The sequence below is a fragment of the Anolis carolinensis genome, chromosome 5 (genome assembly GCF_035594765.1).
Source record: "Anolis carolinensis isolate JA03-04 chromosome 5, rAnoCar3.1.pri, whole genome shotgun sequence".
Lineage (NCBI taxonomy): Eukaryota > Metazoa > Chordata > Lepidosauria > Squamata > Dactyloidae > Anolis > Anolis carolinensis.
Genome location: NC_085845.1, coordinates 77,250,444 through 77,275,583, shown reverse-complemented (window position 1 = coordinate 77,275,583; position 25,140 = coordinate 77,250,444). Strand labels below are relative to the sequence as shown.

Here is a 25,140-nt window from a genome sequence, read left to right as displayed (position 1 = left end):
AGAAGTTTCATTTCCTTTATTAAATTCTAAGTATTCCTTTAATATCTTTCTATTAATTTCTATATCCTCTTCTTTCTTCAATAGATTTTCCTTTAATCGCCATCTAAAATGGTTGTTAGTCCCTTTTATTGTCATCTCTAATGCGCAGTGGTCTGAGAAAATCCTAGAAATTATTTTGATCTTTTTAGTCCTAATTGTCAATGCTCTAGTCGCCCAGACCATATCTATTCGGGACCAAGAATCATGTCTCCCTGAGTAGAAAGTGTAGTCCCTTTCCGTTTTGTTATGGTGTCTCCAGGTGTCTATTAAATTTAAATCCTCCATATGGTGGATAAATTGTTTAGGTAATTGACTGGAATTCAGCTTTTCTTTTCTTTTTTGCTTATCCTTGTTGCCTGATTTGTCTTTTAGTATGTCTACCACACCATTAAAATCACCTAGAATTAATAATTCATCAAATTCCTGTTTTTCAATATTGTTTTTCAGATCCTTTATAAATTTCATTTTAGGTCCATTAGGGCAATAAATATTACAAATTAATATTTTTAGATTTTTTATTTCCAAAACAATAGTATAGTATTCCTTTCCGAGTCTTTTTTGTACCAGATATTTTGTGTGTTTATTGGCAATGTGCGTTTCTTGCAGCGCAATCAAATCGTAGTTTTTCTGTATTAGGTGATTGAAAATTCTCCGCCTCTTATTTGGGGAATTAATCCCATTGATGTTGTTTGTGTAAATTTTTAGGTCCTTATTCATGAGTGTTATCTGTCATCTCCCATTGAATCAACTCCTGCGGTATTGTTAGCTGATAGTTTTCGGGTGAAAATTCTCTTAATCTCTTAAGGTCTCTCTCACTTTTGGCATTATTAGTTTTCTCTTCTTCTTCTTCTTCTAGATCATCCTCCTCTTCTACTGTCTCCTTCTTGGCCAGTTTTCTATCTTGCCTATTAGCTTGTTTACCTTTTCCATATGTCTTGTAACTTTTTGTCGATTGCGTGTGTGATTTCTCTTTTATATGTGCTGTGTAGAAGGCTCTAGCCTTCTCCTCAGTATTGAGCCAGTGTCTTGTATCGTTAAAAGTCACTGTAATACCCTCTGTTTTCTCCCATCTGAATTTGATCTTTCTTTTAATCAGTTCTTCAGTCAAGAAATTATACTTTCTACGTCTGGCCAGGCTTTGCTGCGAAACTTCTTTCATGATAATCACCCTTTTGTCTTTGTAGAAGATCGATCTTTTTGCATTTTCTTTTAGAATTTCATCTCTTATGCATTTCCTGCCAAAGGTTATTATCACATCTCTTGTTGTTTTGTTTCTCTTAGAGTAACCTGTATTAATTCGGTATACTCTATCCAAGTTTTGATCAATCTCCTCCGTACTGGTGTTCATCAATTCTGCTAATATATCTGTTATTATTTGTTTTAAATTTTCCTTTGCTGTCTCTTCTAAATTCCTGAGTCTTAATTGGTATTCTAATTCTCTGTTTTCTATCATTTCCATTTGTAATTGGGATTTTTGATTCAAATTTTCAAATTTCTCAACCCTGAACTCCAACTTGTCATGTAGTTTAATCATTTTTTGATTTTCCTTCTTCACGTTTTCTAAGTCTTCTTTTATTGATTTCATTTCCTCTTTTAACTCTTGTTTAAAACTTTGAATCTCTTCATGTAAGGCCTGAAATTGCGTGTCTTGTCTGAGTGCTATTTTTTGCATCTCAAGCAGAATCTCTTTGAACCTGATCTCCTCTGGAAGTGAGTCTCTCTTAGCCTGAAGTCTTGAGGTTTGTAAAGGTTTTCCCTTTGAACCTTGCATTTTCAGTCTCTTTTCTTTTATTTTCAATAGACCTTCCTTTTACTCTTAAGTAATTCTATGGGTCCTTCAGATTGTATCTGACAATCAATTCAGTATAACCGATATTTTGTTACTATTGGGGGGTTATCCAGATAGCAATAATTAATCAATATCAGGACATAAATTGATTATACTTCCGGTTGGTGGCTGTAGGGTGGCAGACGTGCCTCTCTGGAGCTCCGAGAGGCAGCCAGGATACCGAGCCAGGATGGTGTTCTCCCCCTCCTCTCTGTGGCGGATCGAGGCCCAGGAGGTGCGACCCTCACTGCACGACTGGCCGACGGTGTCAAAAGGGGCACCTCCCTCAAGGAGACGTCCCCAAGACGCCCGGCAACAGCGTGCAAAGAGGGGCAGCTTGGTCCCTAGGCATAGGAGCCGACAGGCTCCCTTCAGAGCCACTTGCTACCAGCATAAGCATTCAGGAAGAATCCTTCTAAAGGAAAGGAGGCATCACAACCAAAACATTGACCTCGGAGGGAAAAACCCGGTTTTGCTGTTAGCTTTAAAGAAGCAAGGACACGCGTCGGATCTCAAGAGGGGAAGATATTTGCAAACCGGAGGTAAGGAGAGCGGTGGGCAGTGAAGAGGAGGAGAAGAGAGGAAGGTGGAAAGCAAAAGGGAGAGACACCCACCGCAAGAAGCTGTGGGTCAATCTCACACCCGTAAACCACCATTGTAGTGTCCTTGGAATCTTCTTTGTTTAGTCTAGAAGCTCTGTCTTTATAAACAACTGGCGCAACGAGAGGGGTGGCTAGAAAAACAGGAAGCCAGTGGATGCAGCAAGAGGGGAGGACAGAAAAACAGGAAGCTTGCGGATGCGGAAGAGGGCTGGAGGACTGGGATTATATGAGCGAAAAAAGGAGGAAGGGAGACGAGGAAAAGACAGAGAAGCTGGATGGGATGAGCTTGGAAGGGTGAGTAAAAGAGGAAGATTGCGGAGGCCTCGGGAGCCAAGTGGAGAAAGTGGGAGAGAGAAAGGACGACAGAGAGGAGCGACGACGGCAGTGTACTTGGGAAACAGGAAGAGGTCAGCGAGGGAAGAGACAAAGGTGAAATTTAGAGCTACGGAGTGCTACAAGAGGTATAAAGGGAAGAGCAAGCTGATGCAATAAGTCACCTCTTCCCCTCTGAAAAGTGCAACTTGTGAAGGTGAAGTTTTGAGCAGAGCAAATCACCCCCCCAATCAAATAAAAAAAAATCCTTTAGAACTGATTATCAAAAACTAATCTATAATCAATACATATACAATTCTACATTAAATCCTAATATTAAATAAGTGGAGGTCTTGTTAAATTTGATTAATTGGTATTATGTTATAATTGTTTGTCATTTTGAATTTTACAGTCACATGAGATTATATCAATCCAGCTACTTTATCATGAAATTTCCTACATTCAGTCTGTTCAGTCTTGCATGAACCAGCAAGGTGGTCAATGTTTCCACCATCTTCTTTACATAGATGACATTTACGTTATATAATTTTCCCCAATATTTACATTGATGTTATTTGTCTGAAATACCTGGTGGTGCAGCAGGTTAAACCATTGAGCTGCTGAACTTGCTGATGGAAAGGTTGGAAGTTTGAATGCAGGGAGCGGGGTGAGCTCCCGCTGTTAGCCCCAGCTTGTGCCAACCTAGCAGTTCGAAAACTTGCAAATGTGAGTAGATCAATAAGTACTGCTCTGGCAGGAAGGTAATGACACTCAATGCAGTCATGCTGGCTACATGACCTTGGAGGTGTCTATGGATAATGCCGGCGCTTCAGCTTAGAAATGGAGATGAACACCAAGTTGGACACGACTAGACTTAATGTCAGGTGAAAACCTATACCTTTACCTTACCTGTTCTTGAGTCACAAATTTCTTGATTTTAATGTATTGATATGGTAAGATTTTTTAATTTTAATTGATTTTAATGTATTATATATTATATTTGTTAGTTTATGTTTGTGTGGCATTGAATTATTGCCAGTTTGGAAGCCGCTCTAAGTCCCCTTTGGGGTGAGATAGAGCAGGGTAAAAATATAGTAAATAAATAAATAGGCCAACACTCATTAAGACAATATCCAATCAAAAAGTTGGAAAGTTGTTTTCTCATTAAAATTTCATTGTGTAGCTTATTCCATCTGCATTAACTTCTTATTAAAATTAAGTTCCCCATTAGATGGCCCGTTCCATGCCTCATTATGGTCCTTTACTTTTTGCTTTCTTTTCTAAGGGGAATATATGGGGGGGGGGGGGACAGGAAAATGGTCTAAAATTGGGAGGGATCCCCACAAAATGCTCCAAGAAAGCATTTTAGCTTCTGGGTAACAAGAAAGTGAAAGTGTTACTGGTTATGTTTTTAAAGTGTTCTTATTTTACAAAAGGAATACTACTGTGCTCCCATGATCCCCAAAAGCAACAAATCCCAGTGGGCACAATTACCTGTAATATGTTACTTCCAAACACTTAGAAAAAAAGGTGATAAAATAAGATAGAACTTTTATTTTAAAAAATATGTTCACCTGTCTTTTTCACATTACACAGTCGTAGCACTGCCATCCTGTTTTCCATTCTATGGAATGCTATAATCTGTAGTTTCATTAGACATTTTTATTTATTTATTTATTTATTTATTATTCAAACTTATATGCCGCCACTCCCCTAGGGCTCGGGGCGGCTTACAAGAACAGGCTAAAATCTAAGCAATTTAAAAACAGCAAACTTTTTTAGACATGCAGAACTTTTAGCCAGAGATGACTAGTGTTACAGCAAAATGCAAATCCCAGGACACTGTAAGATGCAGACATGTAAGAATGCTACAATTGTGTAGTGTAAAAGAAAAGTGGGTTGGCAATAAGCAGGCTTCTCTTGGAAGAATATCCCAACTATAAGGTGCCTCAACCCAAAAAGTGATTTATATCCTTGAACTCTACTCTTTACTAAGAGCTGTCCATAAAGATTTCAATCAAAGGTTTGGAATAAACATCTCTGGAATGGCCTGACTACCACTCAGTCAGATGGATAGAAAATATATGAGGAATTAATTTCATTTTTATACCGTGGCATGAACATGCCATCTATCTAGCCTAGAGGAATGGGGGTAGAATGATCAACAGCTCTGATTAGTGTATGAACAGATTGTATAGTTTAGCCAGATAAAACTGGCTCTTCCTCTAAGTATTTGTTTTGGGCACATGAAAAGGATAAACAGCAGAGGGCAGCTCTATAACCAAGCCATATAGGGCTTTATAGGTCAATATCTCAAGGCAAGGTTATGCCATGTGGAAAATTGGTTGACATTCCCCTTAGTAACGTGAAGTCTAAATGATGTTATTGGGTACTGGTTTTGAGCATTCCTTTTCACTGGCTATACAGGAAGTCCCCATGTTACAGACATCGAACTTACAATTGATTCATAGTTACAAACAGGAGTGAGATGACAGGAAGTGAGAGAAATCTATCCCCAGAAAGGGAAGTTCACTCCTGAAAGAGTTATCATGGTGAAAATGTGTTTCAACTGAAGCTATATCACCAATCCTTGGTTCCACAACAAGCCAATTTTTTCAAAATCCAATTGAAGTAACACCATGAACTAAGAGGCCAGACAACAAAATATGGAACAAAGGGCCATTCATTGAGCTATCTAATCTGCAATTGAGAACAGTAAAAACTAACCTGGAGGAAGCAACCAAGAAATAGGTCATGATGGAGGCCAGATATCACACAATGACTACTTCCTAATCTACCTCTGGGTGAACACCTAACCCCAGGGTCAGTCCACTTAATGGATTGCTGGCCCAAATGGTCATTACTGGAAGGCCATTCCAGGGGCACTCCCTCCCAAGCCCCAGAACTCTATAAGACAAAGCGGAACCACCCCCCCCCCCCGATCCAGCACCAAGATGTCCCAAAACAAGCCCCAAAACATGTCAGGGCAATTTCAGTTATCCCCCTTCACCCTCATATAGAGGGTGGCACAGTGAACACCAACAATGTTCTCCTCCCAGTTCGTGCCACAGGAAGGCTCAAGCATCTGCTTACTGCCTTTCCTCCAACAAAGCCCGGGACTTCACAATGCCCCATTTCAGATCCCTAATAAAAATGTCATTGCCCACAGCAGACAGGTGCACCCCATCGGGATCACTTGAATAAAACACCCCCGGCTCCAAACCTAGCCACCCCGTCAAACCTTGTCCAGGGAGCTTGAAAACACAACCCTCCTCTGTGCTTACTAGATGAAGAACTGAAACAGGAGGATAGGGCCAGTGGCTTAACCTTCTTCTCAGGCCCCTCCCTCCTGCCGAGACTGGTGTAAAGCACCAGTCAATACATTAATATTGGGGCTTCAATTGCTTGCCCGCAGTCAAATCCTTTGGCTGCTGGCAAGGCTTATCATAGTAACAGAAAGTGAGATGAATTCAGATCTGTCTTTATAGAACCAAAAAAGCAACACAAAACCCATGGATTCTACTGAAAAATGGTCATTGATCGCTCACAATAAATTTTAATCAAAATGTAAAACTGGAGGGAAATGGAACAAAATTAAATATTTTGGAGTCAGCAATGTCACATCCAGGAAAACCTTCTATTGTAATAACTCCAAGAGGTGCAAGAAAGTGTTTCCTCTCTGTGTGAATTGGGAAAGTACCATAGAAATCTTATATTAATAGGAAGAGAAACTAATGTTCTTACTTTTGCAGTTTTTATAATTGTGGAATGAGAAATAATTGCCAAGGTGTATCTACATACAATGCAATGGCCAACCTCGATAAAATACTGAAAAGCAGAGACATCACACTGGCAATGAAAGTCCGCATAGTCAAAGCCATGGTATTCTCCATAGTAACCTATGGATGCGAGAGCTGGACCATAAGGAAGGCTGAGCGAAGGAAGATAGACGCTTTTGAACTCTGGTGCTGGAGGAAAATTCTGAGAGTGCCTTGGACCGCAAGAAGATCCAACCAGTCCATCCTCCAGGAAATAATGCCCAACTGCTCACTGGAGGGAAGGATATTAGAGGCAAAGTTGAAGTATTTTGGTCACATCATGAGAAGACAGGAGAGCTTGGAGAAGAGAATGATGCTGGGGAAAATGGAAGGAAAAAGGAAGAGAGGCCGACCAAGGGCGAGATGGATGGACGGTATCCTTGAAATGACTGGCTCGACCTTGAAGGAACTGGGGACGGTGACGGCCGACAGGGAGCTCTGGCGTGGACTGGTCCATGAGGTCACGAAGAGTCGAAAACGACTGAACGAGTGAGACAACGATCTACATGTGAATGTGACCTTTATGTGACATATGTCAGTCAACACTTCAGCTCTTAAATTTATTACTTCTCTTAGGCTTATCCAATCTAATCCTTAGTGTGCAGCCACATAACATTAAAACACATGATAGTTATATTTATTGTGTAGGTTACTGGAGGCTAAGACTCTGAAGTACAGCAAGCAAGTAGAAGATACAACTTTAGCAGCTTGGAAGTAATCGTGACCAAGCTCCTGTTTTGTCAGTCCAGAGCAGGGGTCACCAAACTAAGGCCATATTTGTGGGCTGGATGTGGCCCTCCAATGTCATTCACCCAGCCCCTGCCCTAAACTTTAGACTTGGGATCACACTAGGTCTGAAATGACTTGAAAGCATATAACATCAACAATGCTAATTAATTTGATTGTCTCATCAGCTAAAAGCAGGCCCACACTTCCCATTGAAATAGTGATAGGTTTATGTTGGGTGAAATTGTTATTCATTTTAAATATTGTATTGTTCTTTCATGTTGTTTTGCACTACAATTAAGATATGTACAGTGTGCATAAGGATTCGTTCAATTTTTTTTTCAAACTGTAGTCCAGCCCTCAAACAGTCTGAGCCCTCTTGTTAAAATGTTCGAGGAGCCTTGGTCCAGAGGCATCACACTACTAACCATTCACAACTGTGAATGAAGAAGACACTTGCTCAGGGGCCCAATTCTAACAGAAGAACCAGTGGTACATACTTCAAATGTCTTATCGTGTTTTCCTTTTCCCTTTTTACCAGGTGTCCCCCTCCTTCTTAGGCACAAAGAATACTGAAATTTATGGTCCTTGATATGATATGATAGATTTGTCATTTAGGGGAAGACAAATCCCTCTCTCATTCTCACTATTCTAGAGATGTAGCATAGACTTCAGTACAGCTCCAGAATGTCTTCCAAGATCAGGACAACAGAGACATAAATGCAAGAAAATGCCTTTCTATAAATACCGTCAGCATGATTTCATTTTTTTTTCATTATAGCAATATTGTTCACAGCCTAGGTCTGTCCACCATGCCGTTCCTTATACTGTGTATGATTTCCTCTTCATGTGGAAGCCCTGGAGATCAAAACGGCACAACGCCGCTTACCGAGGACAAGAGAGACCTCCCATCAGCACTGCATACTCACACGCAGTTCTCAAAAGCACTGCCTTCAGAATCTATAATTTTTTTCTTTCCTAATACCTTCGCCAAGGCTAGCTTCAAAGTGGAGTCAGAGGTTAATTGTGGCTCAGACTGTAGTCTTCCCTGCATTTTGTTCTTAATTAGTTCCATGTATTCGTTTGTCCCTTAACATTTATGTCAGAGTGACACCGTAATTCCAATTCCAAGAAAGCTTGTTCAGTTCTGCCACACTTCTCTGAGTGTCTCTCCAGACTTCTTGACTATGAGTTAAAATTAAATTGCTATTTCATTGTGGGTTGAGTTGAATTTAACACATTTACTAACTTCCAGAGTTCTAATTTATCAGAACATATTAAATTTGTCATTAAATGGTAAATGCAAATCCACTGTATTGTTTCTTTTTTTAAAAAAATCATCCCAAGTCTATTGCTGTTGATTAAACTGGAAAAAAAAACCTCTCTTAAAATGATTGACATTATTTTTCAGTAGTTAGAACCTCTCCAGGAAAAAAAAGTAATATTTATTTGCTGTTTTATTTAAGGAGTTGTAATTTTGCCCACTTAATGACTGCATGTTACAAACCAGAAATTAGGAAACATTTGAGTTTTAACAATAAAATGGCTTGGGACCATCATGTAACGTTCACATTTTCCTGGATGTGAGTAATATAATTTAAATAAATAAAGCTGGCATCACAGTGCAGTTTATGCGTACCTACTGAGAAGTGCTTTATTTATTTGTTTGTTTGTTTGTTTGTATACCATATTCCCAAAGACTATGTCCCTGTGAAGGAAATTAAGTAGAAACACTAGAATACATTTATTGAAGTACCATTATTAAACAGTGTGACATAGTCAACTTTTATATTCAATTTTATTCCGCATGACCAGCCATCCTCTGCAGTGGATTGTGAGATATCTTTTATCTAACAATGATAAACCCCCACAGTGGCAAAATTCCTCACAGTAGCAACAAGGCTGAGAAAGAAACTAACCTCAGATAAGGGCATTACTTAAAACCATATATATACATTTTGGACAATAATATTAATGATTGTTTGTTTAATAATGGGTCAAAGGAACTATCCAAGGACTGCAATAAATATTGTTGTTGTTGTATTTGTATACCTCCTTTCCCCTAAAGCAGGATTCAAGATGGCTTCCAAAAACAATAAGCTGAAACATTTATCATATCATCTAAAATTAATGCCATATAATGCCACATAAAAAGCCACTCCATCTGATATATCAATAGCTTGCCTAAATATCATTGGGCTACATGATCTGGATCTCCAGGTAAATGTATAAAGGACTGGAGCTTGTGGAACCGTTGCTACAGTACACAGTATTGTACCTTTCTGTGTTTTATTCATAATTTTGAGGGATCCATCTAAGATTCTGAACGTATTTGGCATATAGATTTCAGCACCTTGGATAGTTCCTTTGACTTCCGCAATAAAATCCAGGGTGAATCTATATATATAAAAGGATAAAGTTGCGGGCGCAGTGACTATAACAACAAAACTAAACATCCCAGAAATACGAAACATGGCAACACAATGCAAAAGCCTTGCCTCCCGGTTACAACAACACAACCACACCACAAAACCACAATCCGGACCCACAAAACTCACAACAACACATCATGACTATAACAACACAACTAAACGCCCTAGAAATACAAAACTTGGCAACACAACGCAAAAGCCTTCCTTCCCGGTTGTAACAACACAATCACACCACAAAACCACACTGGACCCACAAAACTCACAACAACGCATCGTGACTATAACAACACAACTAAACGCCCCAGAAATACGAAACTTGGCACAAACTAAACGCCCCAGAAATACAAAATTTGACAACACACCGCAAAAGCCTTGCCTCCCGGTTGTAAGAACACAACCACACCACAAAACCACAATCCGGACCCAGAAAACTCACAACAACGCATCGTGACTATAACAACACAACTAAACGCCCCAGAAATATAAAACTTGGCAACACAACACAAAAGCCTTCCTTCCCGGTTGTAACAACACAACCACACCACAAAACCACAATCTGGACCCAAAAAACTCACAACAACGCATTGTGACTATAACAACACAACTAAACCGGATGGCCATCTATCTGAGAGGTTTGGGTGGGTTCTTCCTCCATGACAAAAAGAAAGAAAGGGGTTGGACTGGATGCAAACTACAAATCCCAGCACCCCATGGCATGGAGTCCATGCATTTCAATTAGAGGCCTCTTCCTTCTCCCTTTCCCCACCATCCAACCCATTGACCCAGTTCCATGGCTCCGCAGGCAGGAAAGGCTGGGACGGATAGAACGAAGGAAGGAGGGAGGGAAAGGAAGCGAAGGAACGCCAAGGACAAGAGCCCTCCCTCCCTGCCCAGAAGGCCAAGAGCCAAAGGGAGAGAAAGACCATTGATCCGGTTATATTTACCCTCCTTTCTGACCAGTGTGTTCTTATCAGCGAGCTCAGGATCGGAGCAGAGAAAGGGAACAGCATAGGAATAAAGGAAACAAGGAGAGCACCCACTCTATCTATCCATCCATTCATCTATCCATCCACTCACCCACTAATAATAAACACCTACACAGGCAAGAATCAGCTATGCACTGAGTCTACAAGGCCATTCAGTGCTCATCCACCTCCCCAATCCCTACATTCACACTTGGCCTCCAAAAAACAATTACAATAATAACAATGACAACAACAACAATAAGAATCTACACCATCACAGGCAAGAAGCAGCCAGGCACTGAGGCTGAGAAGCCAGTCAGTGCTACACTGGGCCTCCAAAAAACAATACAGTAGCATCTAACTTATCCAGCTTTCATGACCACTACAACAACAATAATAAACACCTACACAGGCAAAAAAAAGACTATTGTACCACAATAAGATGTAAACCGCACTCAGCAGAATCAGACATCACGATTAACAACAAACCAAAGACAACAGGGATCTCAAGCAATTATCAATCAACACAAAAATTGAAGAAGGTAACAGACTTCAAATACTACTACTAATGTGAGTATAAAGAAGAGTGGAGGTCATAGCATAAATACAACCTAATGTAGACTGACCAACACCACCAGACTAAGCCACAGCAACGCGTGGCTGGGCACAGCTAGTTTATCATAATGTGGCATGCAAACCCTGAACCAGCATTGATTGGTGCTACAACAATTATATAAGAACGTGCCAATAATCTGAAGTAATGATGTCTTTTTTACTGTTAGCAAATATTTGACTCAGGCAGTACACTAAAACTAATCTCACACATAATTTCTCTTCTGTTCTCACTTGTTTAAATATTAAGTAAAAGCCTAGCCCCTGATCCCGCAGCATGTTAAAGCACTGAGCTGCTGAACTTGCAGACTGAAAGGTCACAGGTTTGAATCCGGGGAGCAGAGTGAGCACCCACTGTCACCCCCAGCTTCTGCCAACTTAGCAATTCGAAAACAAGCAAATATGAGTAGATCAATAGGTACCACTCCAATGGGAAGTTAACTGTGTTCCATGCACTCATGCTGGCCACATGACCTTGGAGGTGTCTATGGACAACGCCGGCAGTTCAGGTTAGAAATGGAAATGAGCACCAACCCCCAGAGTCGGACACGACTGGACATTAAGTCAGGGGAAAACTTTTACCTTTACCTTAAAATCCTAGCATGCCATTTTATCATTCCATTTCACTAATATTAACTCCTGCTTCAGAACTTCCCAATGAGAGTGAAAGTTGTCTCCAAAGCAAACATTACCATAACAATTGGATAATGGCAGTTATAACAACATAAGAGGTTTTTTGCTGAAGAACATCAACAGATTTGGAGTATTTGGTTTATTCTTAGAAATCGGACATATGTTCCTCAATCACTTTGTTACAAACATTGCATGGTAATGTGAATTACCCAAGAACAAGAACCATATAAAATAGGTGGTCATACAAAATTGAGTATGGAACACCTCTATTGTAGTTTCAGAACTTATATCAGAAAGGTATAATAACAAATGCTCTTGTTCCTGCAGCTCTAACATATTCTGGTGTTTTGTCCTTGAACACAAATATTGAATTTACAAGAACCCCGTCATCCTATTTATTGAGTCACTATGCTGCCCCGACCCAACAGAATATTCACAAATATGTCTAAATAAGTATGGTTGGTTGTTCACATTTTGAAGCAGATAAAGCATTACAAATTCCCTGAATTTCAGATATTAGTTTGGAAGATTACAAAGTCTAGACTTTCTTAGCCAATAGCCAACATGGCCCTCTGCAATGTTAGTTGGGGGATTCTGGGAGCTGCAGCTCTGTGAGAAAATCCCCCCCAAATTTTAAACATTATCATGGAATGAGTTCCCCCCCCCCCCAATCTCATAGTCCAGAACGTAAAATGAATTTGTTGCACCACTATATATGATACTGTTTTCTTGACCAGAACATTGGTATCTTTGTTATTATATTCCTTCAAGTCAATTCTAACCTATGGGGAGTCATGCACAAGGCTTTCTTGGAAAGATTCATCAGTTAGAGTTGCCACTCACTTCCCTTTTGACTGAGAAGATATGGTTTGTCCAAGGTCACCAGTGGGTTTCCATTGCTTAATAAGGTGCAAACCCCGATATCAAGATATGCTAGACCACTGCTTCTTAAACTATCGGTTCTAACCCCAATGGGGTCAGATCCCCTTAGTTCAATGTTGGGGTTCTGAATTTTTTTTCTGAATGTCATTTAGTGGCTGTTTTAGACACTTACACAAATCTGTTGTGAAGAATTTTCAATGGGCTCTGCAGAAGATGTTTCATCTGTACTTCATAAAAAAAGGAAAATCAGCAAGCCTTGAAAATGCTGATTTGTTTCAGTAAATGTTTGATTTTTATTCCTATTTTATATACCAATATACAGGCAGTCCCTGAGTTACAAACATCCAACTTCCAAACAACTCATAATTAAGAACGGGAGTGAGACAATAGGAAGTGAGAGAAATCTACCACTCGGAAGGGAAATTCACTCCTGAAAGAAAAGAGAAAAGGGGTCTGTACTAGACATGTCTGTGAAATTCATTCTTATCGTTTCTTCCATATCTTTTGTATGTTCAGTTTATTCAGAAGCACGAAACAGAAAGCACAAAACTGGAAGGCCCCTCACCACACTAAACTCAGTTCGATATGAAAGCCTGCTTTTGTTTGGAGCTGGCATGCATGCTTCTCTTTCTCTTCCTCTCTCCCTCACACCCATTATGCTCCATATTCACTCATGAGAGTCACAGCCAGGCAGCCCCACATCCGAACCTCAGCATCAGGGCAGAAAGAACCACCTCCCCTCCCTCCTTTCTAGGCGTGTGTGTGAGGGTGTGTGATTGTGCAGGTGTTCGGCTGTAGGCGGGGACTGAGAGGCATGTGTACTTTCCAAACCTCCCTGCGACCAGCCACATACACACTTTCTTTTCAGGGAGAGTGTGTGTGTGGTGTGGGGTGTGAAGTAAGGCCTGGTGTAGTGTCTCAGAGACCCTCGAGTCATGACCCCGTAGCCATTATGGATCAGACCGAAGAAGATATGGGGTTTGTGCCGACTCAGCAAGATTCAGCTCCCTTTCAGATGTCTCCTGTTGACAGTTTTAGCCCACAGTTAATTACTAAAGCCCTTGAAGCACAGCCTGGTTCTCCAGAGAGCGCTCCTTTTGATAGAAAATTGTTTTGGGAAACATGCCGCTCGGAGAAGGAGAATAGGAGAAGAAGCGCTAGATTAGTGGAGAAAGCAAGCGCTAATTAAACCAGTTCCCTTGAGAATTTCTAGGGAGGGTTGCATCTGGCAAGTTGTTGTCTTTAGTCCACTTTCCCTTGGGAAAATGTGTTCAGGCCAGTGGATGGGAAGCCCCCCCCCCCCATAATGAGCTGATTTTCAGGCCACAAAACAAAACAACCCAACACACACACCCCAACAAAAGCTGGAAATGAAATGGGACAAACTTTTACCTGAATGCACGCCCCTAGTCTCTACTGAAGCTTTCTCACCAATCCTTGTTTCCATAAAAAGCCAAATATTTCAAAATCCAATTATCACAGGGACAGAAAATGAAGTGAATTCTTCTGAACAGGCTCACAGACAGCAAAGCAAACACCACAGGGGTGTTAACCAAAGCTTTAAAAGATATTATTTTGGCTGGAGTTACATTTAAAAATGTACCTGATCCGACTTACAAACAAATTCATCTTAAGAACAAACCTACTGAGCCTATCTTGTTTGTAACTTAAGAACTGCCTGTATTGGTTGGAGAATCCTGGAAGCTGCAGATCTAAAACAAAATTGAATTTTTTTGTAGAGGACTTGAACTCCTAACTCCTATGAATATAGAGGGCCTACTATAAGAATAAAGCTATGAAGAATTTGAAGTACCTGGCTTCTTTGAAGTTTTCTTATGTGAGGAGGTATTTAAAAATCCAGTTGCCTCACAGCTCCACCTGCAGTGGTTGTGCTGTTTCAGGAAGGTTGTATATGATACTTCTGAAAAAGATGGTTCAGCTCTCAATCATGAATCATGGTTTCAATTTCATGACATTTTGAGTTGTGAGGTTGTTTTGTTCGCCCTCTGTTTGAGGAACATGTTGCTGTCAAAATATTTGTTACTGATATTTCTTTCATGAGAAGGAAAACATACTGCAGAGATGGAGATCGTCATCATTCACAAATGCAATGGGAAGGAGTTTTGTTGACATTGATGAGTTTTGGATTAGGCTCAATTAGAATTAATTTATAATGGTTTAGCTTTCACCTTGCACTGAAGATGTACTGGTTGTCAAGTAAGTGTTTACTATTGCTTTGATTCTTTGACTTTTTGTAAGTTGTGCTCCTGGCAATGAGAGGTGTTGAAAATAAGCAGTTTTGCAACAGCAAGTAAATTCTTGCCTTGCCTTTGATATGTTCTGGTATTTGTCACTGCAGATCTTTCTGCACAAACTTACAAGCTTTCATGCAATCTATTCCTTCTTTGTTACCTTTTCCTCTCTGCTTGAGCTCAGTTATTATGCAGAAAGGAGACACGCTCAACCATGAGGCTAGAGGCATTGGTACAGGTGAATACTGATATCCAAAGCTAAGCCTGTTATGCACTGAAAAATTCAATGAACACATCAAGCATTACAGAATTAGCTTTCAAGTGTGTGTGGAAATTCATCTGGCGGTACTTTGATATGAGGTGGCATTGATGCAAAAGCATAAAAGATGGATGGCAATGCTCTGAATATTGAATTAGGGATGAGAGGCAAGCTCAGAGTGGCATCTTCATTTAAACTCAAAAGAGGGATGCTGATTTGGGAACGTATCAAATGAAATCACCAGTTTCCAGGTTATGGAAAACAAATCTATGGATATATGCATCACTGAGGTCTCGGTTTGAAAGAAAACCCTAGCCATTCCCTTGTAATTTTCTGGATGCCAAAATTTAATTAAAATACATTTCCTTCTAAGTAACTAAAACCCTCAGAAGTTCTCTTGGTTTCATCTTCAATCACTGACAAATTTCAAAGAAATATGAAGTGTTGGCAGAAGCATTAATGAGACCTGAAGAACTCTGCTATTACTGGAGAATCAGGTTTTTTTATCTGGGCCCATTAGCTGCTTTGTGTGAAAGATGCCTCCATCCTTCCAGAAACATGTGGAATATTTATTCTGACCAGATCTGATATAGGATGGAGAGAAGTAGATCTGTAAAAGAAATGTATTTTATCTATGAAGAAGGACATTTTGTAGCTGATAAAATATGGCATTAATACATGTTAGAAATCTTGGGTTCTTCCTATCTTCCCATAAAGGCTCATTCCTTTCAACAGTTGGATAGAGATACAATGAGGAGTCCTAATGGTGGAGGACCCAGTGGAATCCCCTAATTCTCAGCTCCCAATGCAGCTTTCCACACTTCTATAAGAGTCTCCCAACCTTACAGAGGATTTGGGAGATTCAACGATGGGTCACTGAGGGGGTTCAAATGCTGTACCTGCCTCCATTTCCCACCTCTTTCCAGACCCTCACAAGTTGTACTCACTATTTTTCGAAACTAGAAGAGACCAGGGGGTTCCCGTCTAGTTTTCCAAAAATTGCATTTGAGTTTTAAAAGAAACGTTTAAATAGAGGTGTGCCCCCCCCCACACCCATCTCAAACCTCTGAAATCATAATTCTCCCATTTTTCATTCCTACCCCAGAAGCTTCCTAGAGCTGGCTTGAGTCCCCTCCAAGGTTGAGAAAGGCAAGGTAGAAGTACCATTAATAAATAAATAAATAAATATATTCACTAGGCATTTTGTAGGTCCTCAAGGATGACTCTATGGTAACCTCTAGTAGAAGTATATCATAGAATTGCAATGGAAGACCTACACAAAGCCTAGATAGGTCATATTTTGTGAGGCATGGATACATGAAACTGCAGGTATCAATCACATGGGTAAAAGGGTTGTGATATATAAGAATCTGGAATATTTTCGACCTTGCTGCAATTTTTGTCTCTTTCTTGAATGCAATGCACAGTATGGGAATAATTGTGATCTACACCATTGATACATTTGTATAAAGAAATAGATGCATAGCAGATTCTTGGATGGCAGAAAAGCCATCCCTGAAGTGGCTAGAAACCCTCAATAAAGCATGAGGACCTGAAGCCTGGCCAGAGAGGGGCATTGTTTGTGTTGCAATGCCAGAGGTCATTCAGTGTGCAAAGGAATGATCTGGACATGTATCATCACTATAATGGGAAGGACTTGAGCCATTCGACCTATGTGCTTGCTCTGTTTGCTATCTAGATTCTAGTCATCAGTTGAGAGTTTCAAGGACCTGCTGCTCTCTAGTTTTATAGATCTTTTCTACAAAGACAGACCCACAAATTGATTTGTATCAACTGAATTAGCATAAAAGTTGAGTCACCATGCAGAAACTTGTTCAATAGTTCTATTCTCATTAATGTCTAGTTAATGCAGCCCAAAGATTGGTATACACAGATATGACGGTTGTGGATAAAACAGGAGAATGTGAATGATCCATAGTGGACACCTGTTGCACCCATAGGCTGCGTAGGTACCTCAAAACCACACTGAAGCCCCAGAATATAAGCAATCAAGTTGCTTATTGAAGATTATATGCAAGCAAAAGCAAAATAAAGTTCAAAGTCAGTAAAATAGGTTTAAATCCACAAGAGCAAGATACTTGAAGTTCATGAAGCAAGAGTTTATAAAAACCACTCAAAGAGCATAGTCCAAAACTGGATATCAAAGTAAGTACCAAGAGATATCAAGAATTAGTCCAAACAGGATTATTTCCAAGGCATGAATCAAGGATAACCACAGGAAAACAAGACTAGAATGCAGGATTAACTCCAAGGTAGTTCAAGGTATAAAGTCAACGATGAAATGCAAAGCAAGGGTCTTCACTGAAATAAAAATCAAACAGCAAAGTCACTGGAATATCCAACTGGATACACAGGCCAAGGCAAGGCTGGAACTTGAAGCAGGATACATGGCTGCAGAGATGCACAGGAACACAGAGCAAAGATCCTTTCTTGAATAAGCAATGTTACCACCTCTGGCTGTGGCAACATTGGGACAAACTCGGACTGAATCTCAGGCTCTGGTTGCATCTCAGGCCCAAACCCAGAGTCCTTTGGCAAGGCAGGTGCAGGGACAATTACTAGCTGAATAGGCCCAATCTCAGGCTGGGCTACAACAACACCATGACCATTATGGACCATTCACATTCTCCTGTTTTATCCACAACCTTCATCTCTTCATACAATCCAATCAAGGAAAACCTGTAGTTGCTCATGTAGGAGTCAATGTGTTAGGCTATAATCTTGTTTGACTAGTGTAATTATGAAAACCAAATAAAATGTAGGGAAATAACAGAAGTAACATGAGAATGGGTTGTGGGATGATGGGGGTAGTTTTGATGGCAAAGACTGTCTCTGCTGTCCTGTTACAGCTACTACTCATGGTGGCAATAGCTGATGGAAACAGACTGTACCTACTAAATCCCAGCCAATAACTGCCCTGGCATTCCCATTTTTGTAAATTAAAAAAAAAAACACTGCTCCATATCAATCAGCTAGATGGCTTTTGTTTTCACCTCCAGACAAAATGCTTCAGTCTGCCATTGCTATGAGCCACTTTGGGAAATGAATGCCTCAGATCAATCCTCCTCAGACATTTTAATTTACCAAAATGATCTGGAATGGTGCTATGTTTGTAGCTCAGTGAGGAAACTGAAATGGCAGCTGCCTTGTGTGTGTCAATGAAAAACTGCCTCTTTAAGATATGCTAGCTTAAAAAGGCAGTATTTCATTGACAAGCCCAAGGTGTAGAATGCAACCTTGTACTAAGGGGATGAGATCCTAAGGCAGTGGTTCTCCACCTGTGGGTCCCCAGATGTTTTGGCCTTCAACTCCCAGAAATCCTAACAGCTGGTAGACTGGCTGGGATTTCTGAGAGTTGTAGCCCAAAACACCTGGGGACCCATAGATTGAGGACCACTGTTCTAAGGACTTTATCACACCAGCCCACTGTTCTGCTACGTTTGCATTAATGTAGATTATGGATATTACCTTGAGCATCTTCAGTGTCGAATTTTTCAGCAGTAGTGCAATTGTATCAGTTCACCAATCCACTCACCCTTGCAACCCCACCTTCCTGAACTACTATGGTTCATTTAGGGGTTTTTAAAATTATTTTTTAATTTTAATAATTGTGCAATTTTAACTTTAAAAACAAAAGGCATATACATAAATACACACAAATACACATACATATATATGGGAAATAGTTCACTTCGACATAGCAAGAGGAGTGGGGACGTCACAGGATTTCTGGCTCATTGGCACAGAAGCAGAAGGGACCAATTTCAATTTAGTAGATAGTGGGAACATAGCGGGGGGGGGGGGTATTGACAGGTTTTACCCCTCAACAACTAGAGATAGGAGAATCGTAGGGGTGGAATGGGTAATGGAATGTACATTGTATCATGTGACAGGGACCATAACCAAACATGACAAGTCAGCTATTATGCAACAACAACAACAACAACAACAACAACAACAACAACAACAATAATAATAATAATAATAATAATAATAATAATAATAAATCTTTCATTGTACCCTGCCGCCATCTCCCTGAAGGGACTCGGGACGGCTCAAAGAAGCACTCCAAATGCTGCATATAAACAACAATACACAATGACATAAGTATAAACAACAGTGCATATAAAATCCCACTAATTTTGTCTGCCTCATGTAATAATTCTAAGATAATGATTACTGATAACTTGGCAGATCTGCTCCATTGAATCATGCAATCTTAAAAGATACCCTCAGGCTAGAACCTTTCTTTAAATATATTTATTTATTCCATTTATATGCTGCTTTTCTCCTGGATTAGGACACAAGGCGATTCACTGTTCACAAAAATTATAGTTTCCAAATCAGATTTGCTTTATTTTATAGATCTAAGAAGATTCAGCATGGCTATTAAAGCAAGGTATTAAAATAAAGTGGGCCATGGTTTGATCCTTATCATTAGGCAGTGTGAAGCAGCCACCTCAAACAAGCAATTTGGGGTGTTATAAAAAGGCAGCAAATTGTCAGGTATTTGAGTAATCATTACAGGGTTGTTTGTTTACTGCCACAGATGAAGAGAGGGATGTGGGAGATTTGGCTGGCCTTATTAAGACTTAGAAAAGTTGCCTGTAAAAATTTTGGATTTGGCTGCAGTACAGCATGGCTAAGGAATGAGGCTGCTCGACTCAAGCAACAAAATATCTTGGAACAGACTTGCAATGTTTGGTCTCTGGTTCATAAGCATGGTATAGTGCAATTTTTTTTCTGAGCTGATGCTTTTTTCTCTCCGAAGAAGTCAGCAATCTGGCCTTTTGTCAAATTGGTTAAATACCAAAAAAGTCAATTAAGGTTAACCGACCTATTTCCAGAATTGTAAGCAAATTGAAGGATTTTATTAGGCAGTGGCACTATAATAATTCCTAAAATGTGAAAAGAATAGTAACTTGGGTTGCTGTGAGTTTTTTGGGCTGTATGGACATGTTCCAGAAGCATTATATCTTGACACATCTATGGCAGGCATCCTCAGAAGTTGTGATGTCTGTTGGAAACTAGGAAGTGGGGTTTATATATCTGTGGAATGTCCAGGGTGGGAGAAAGAACTCTTGTCTGTTGGAGGCCAGTGTGAATGTTGCACTTGACCAGCTTGATTAGCATTGAATGGCCTTGCAGCTTCAAAGCCTGGTTGCTTCCTGCCTGGGGGAGGTGTTAGCTGGCCTGATTGTTTCTTATATGGAATTCCCCTATTTTCTGAGTGGTTTTTTTAAATTATTTACTGTCCTGGTTTTAGAGTTTTTAAATACTGGTAGCCAGATTTTGTTCATTTCATAGTTTCCTCCTTTCTGTTGAAATTGTCCGCATGCTTGTGGATTTCAATAGCTTCTCTGTGTAGTCTAACATGGTGGTTGTTAGAGTGGCCTAGCATTTCTGTGTTCTCAAATAATATGCTGTGTTCGGGTTGGTTCATCAAGTGCTCTGCTGTGGCTGGCTTCTCTGGTTGAGTTAGTCTCCAGTGCCTTTCATGTTCTTTGGTTTGAGTTTGGGTTCTGTGTATGGTGGTCTCTATGTAGACTTGTCCACGGCTTCATGGTATAGAATAGACTCCTACAGTGGTTTGAGGGTCCCGCTTATCCTTTGCTGAACACAGCATTTGTTGAATTTTCCTAGTGGGTCTGTAGATAGTTGGTAGGTTGTGTTTCTTCATCAGCTTCCCTATGCGGTCAGTGGTTCCCTTGATGTATGGTAACAACACTCTTCTTCTGGGTGTATCTTTGTCTTTCCCCTAATGGCTTGTTCTTGGGCTTGCAGCTCTTCTGGTGTCAGTCATAGAATATCCATTGGCCTGCAGAGCTCAGTTTAGGTGGTTTGGTTCACCTTGGAAGAGGTGGGGTTCTCAGGTAAAGGTAAAGGTAAAGGTTTTCCCTTGACATTAAGTCTAGTCATGTCCAACTCTGTGAGTTGGTGCTCATCTCCATTTCTAAGACAAAGACCCGGCGCTGACCGTAGACACCTCCAAGGTCATTTGGCCAGCATGACTACATGGAGCGCCATTAGCATCGGAGTGTTACCAATTGATCTACACACATTTGCATATTTTTGAACTGTTAGGCTAGCAGAAGCTGGGACTAACAGCAGGAGCTCATCCCCCTCCCTGGATTCGAACTGCTGACCTTTCGGTCAGCAAATTCAGCAGCCCAGCGGTTTAATCTGCTGCTCCACTGAGGGTGCGAGCTACCAGGGCTTTAATTGTGTTTCTTTTTTGACCTGGGTGATGGTTGGAGTTTTTATGTAGGTATCTATCTGTGTGTGTAGGTTTTCTGCAAAATGTGTGGCCCAATTGTTGATTTGATGTGCAGATGACTAGGACTTCTAGAAATGGCAGTTTTCCTTCATTTTATTTTTGGATGTTTAGGTGGATACTGTTGAGGTTGTCCAGGAACTTCGTTTCGTCTCTTCTTCTCCATGGCTCCAAATGGTGAAGGTGTCACCCACAAATCTGAACCATATATTGGGGTTTTTTTGTTAGTAGCTTGTTTGGAATGATAACCACCTCCTTACCCACCCACATAAAGAAAAACAAAAACAAAAAAACACGTTATCTGACTGCTTTATGTGGCATGTTTCTGCCAATGAAGCAAAAAATTCTCTCTTAGCCAAATATGTCATCCAATACTGAGCAGAAAATAATCACCAGACACATCAAAACAACTTGATTTGTATCTTATTAGAAATCTACTATCATGAAGGACACTATGTCCTTGAAGCAGAATTGCTATGACAAGCAAAACAAAATAAACTACCCGAAGACGCTGAGTTAAAAATATGTTACCAGTTAAAGCTGTCTATGGGATGTTTTTCACAAATCTGTTATTCTACTTCATTTTCAGAAGCTGCATTTTTAACCAGAGACTTTGGCAGGTTCTCGTGAAAGACAGGAATCTCAAAAAAAACCAAGCAAAAGCTGGCTGTCTAAAGCGAAATATTTATGGAGCATCCTGGATGAGACCAAACACATTGGTCCATTCATCAAAAGTGTATAATATGATATTTTATATCAAATGATTCTTCTGTACAAAGATGACATTTACACTGCTATATACCATGCTCAAAATTTAATTCAAAGACCCTATGAATGCTGGTAATAGGAGGTCATCGCTGCCCCAGAAATAGACAAAGGCATTTTGCTTCCTGGCAAAAAACGATATGGCTCCTTCATTATTCCATTACAGAAATTGACTGGAATGGCAAACAAACATTTCTTCAGCAATTGGATGTCTATGGGATATTGTCTGCCATTACACATGAGATCAATATGTTGGAGGATGTTGCAGCATAGACTGCATCATCCTACAACATATGGACTATGGACAGAATCCTTCCAAGTCAGGAAAAAACTTGAGGAGAATGTGTTGGGTGAGATCTGTCACTAAAGCTCCTTCCTAGGATCTCCTGACTATGTCTGCAATGTGGGATCTCAGCCAACATCTATGAAAAAGAAATTAATATTATCAGGACTGTGCAAGCAACATTCATCTGATTTTTTAAGGCTTAAAAGTATGGTGGCGAGTACCGCAATCTTCAGATCATAAGAAACGGAAACTATGAAAATTAAACACAGAGAAATTAAATTACTTTTTGTGTTTCATTTTCCCCCCAGGATTACACACTCACTATGTATTTCCAACAGTCTTGGAGGGATAAAAGACTGTCATACTCTGGGATACCTTTGAATCTGACTTTAGATAACAGAGTGGCTGACAATCTCTGGGTACCAGATACATATTTCCTGAATGACAAGAAATCTTTTGTTCATGGAGTTACTGTGAAAAACCGAATGATTCGGCTACATCCAGATGGAACAGTTCTTTATGGTTTGCGGTACGTAATGTTTAAATTTACTTTGCATCCGTTTACTAGCATAAGTTTCCTCATAACAACAGTTATATTGAAGGACTGATTGCACAAACTTTTTTCCAGTTCAGGTTGTTCAAAAATTATATGTATAAACAAGCACATATACATGGAGTTGCTTTTTGATTTCTGGTTACGTTAACAAATCATAAGGAAAAATATTGCTATACATATTCCATACGTTACTCTTTTTCTTTTTCATCATGTCGGAAACATGTCCATATATATTACTGGACATGAAGTTATGCAGTGGAATCCTATATGACATGTTTGTTACATTAAGTAACTTCTACATATACCTAGCTATGTAGCAGAGGCACTAGGAAACCCCTTCACTGAATTGCAAGGGCAGGGCATCAGCAAAGGTTCCCAATGTGGATTAATGCCCAGTGCACATGAAGACTGAGAAGATGAGCATCAGAACTGCATATTGGTCTCATTGTGCATCAGTCTTGTTCAGAATTGTGCACCAATGCACATCAGAAACTTTACTGGCCCCCCTATGTAGTAATATAACAACAGCCCTATACTGGATATGGATATTACACAACTGCAATTTTAAACTCACATACATAAGTCCACTTACAGAAACATAAGTTCCCAACATGATTTCAGCCAATGTCTGTATAGGAAGACCCACTTATCTGGTGGGTTAAGGGGCCAAGCGTTGTCAGAAGGTAGAATCAATTGAAAAGTAGGACTCAGGAGATTTTTCACCCATTCAAGAATGATTCATGCAATGATTGCCCTGCACACACACACACTCCCATTAGTATACTAATTTAAGGCTCCCTTTGCTGAAATATTGGGTTTATTTTTGGAATAAAAGAATGGAAAAATAAAAAAGAATGATTCACATAGGAGTCCCCTCTTTCTGTAGGAAAAACCTGGGACTATGCATTTGTGTGTGAGCTTGTGGGCAACAAGAACTAATGAAAGAGTAGACCCCTCATTGAATTAATGGAACTTTATAATTTGCAAGCATTAAAAGACCAAGTTGTCTGAAAGTAAGATGTCAAATGGCAAGGGAAGCCTGCAAATGCATCTGCTCCATAGCAATAAAGACCTTATAGTAGATTACAGTGCTGATTAGACAACATGGACATCAACTGTATGTAATTTGCTTCACTTCTCCTCCTGCAATGGATAAGTGAAGAAGGTTCAAATCCAGTCACACTCCCCTTTCTTTTGTTTTGATTGAGAGAGAGAGAGGAGGTGTGCAGGAGCAGTAATCTAGGAGAGGGAAGCACTTAGGTCTAACTAACCTAACTCACAGAAAATATCTCCACATATGAGCCTACCTGAGCCCTGTGGTCCGCAGGAAAGGCTTTTCTCTGAACCCAACCAGGAAGGCTAGATGGCCTTCTCCTTGCAATCTTTGCATCATCAGCATGCTTTTTTATTCCAACAGGCTTTTGAAAACTGAAGGTTTTAAAGGTAAGAGCTCTTAGGAAGATGACTGGGATTTTTTTACACCATAAGAAATCTAAATCACATTGTATGTATTCCTTTTTCCTAAACAACTAGGAAATGTACTGATGGTTTTTCTTATGAAAATATACAAAACTGTAACACATGTAGTTCTCGCCACGTGTTGCACTCCTTTTTTCAAATAATCCAGGTTTCTGAAGGGAAAACCAAAATTTTTCTAATTATCCCCAAATCTCATTAAAATGTTTGAAATGTCAAATTAAATCTAAATATTAAGTTTCGGCAGCATGGCTGCCCAAATGTATATTCTAGAGCAGTGGTTCTCAACCTGTGGGTCCCCAGATGTTTTGGCCTTCAACTCCCAGAAATCCTAACAGCTGGTAAACTGGCTGGGATTTCTGGGAGTTGTAGGCCAAAACACCTGGGGACCCACAGGTGGAG

At 40.0% G+C, this 25,140-nt stretch overlaps 1 protein-coding gene across 1 annotated transcript in view; it reads left to right on the top strand.

The window, feature by feature from the left end:
• The window catches only part of gabrb1 (gamma-aminobutyric acid type A receptor subunit beta1), a 160,394-nt gene that overhangs the window by 76,305 nt on the left and 58,949 nt on the right, over positions 1-25,140 (top strand). Inside the window, exon 4 of the mRNA XM_062981624.1 lies at positions 23,015-23,235. Within this exon, the coding sequence (XP_062837694.1) occupies positions 23,015-23,235 (221 nt within the window). The remainder of the gene's footprint in view (positions 1-23,014; positions 23,236-25,140) is intronic.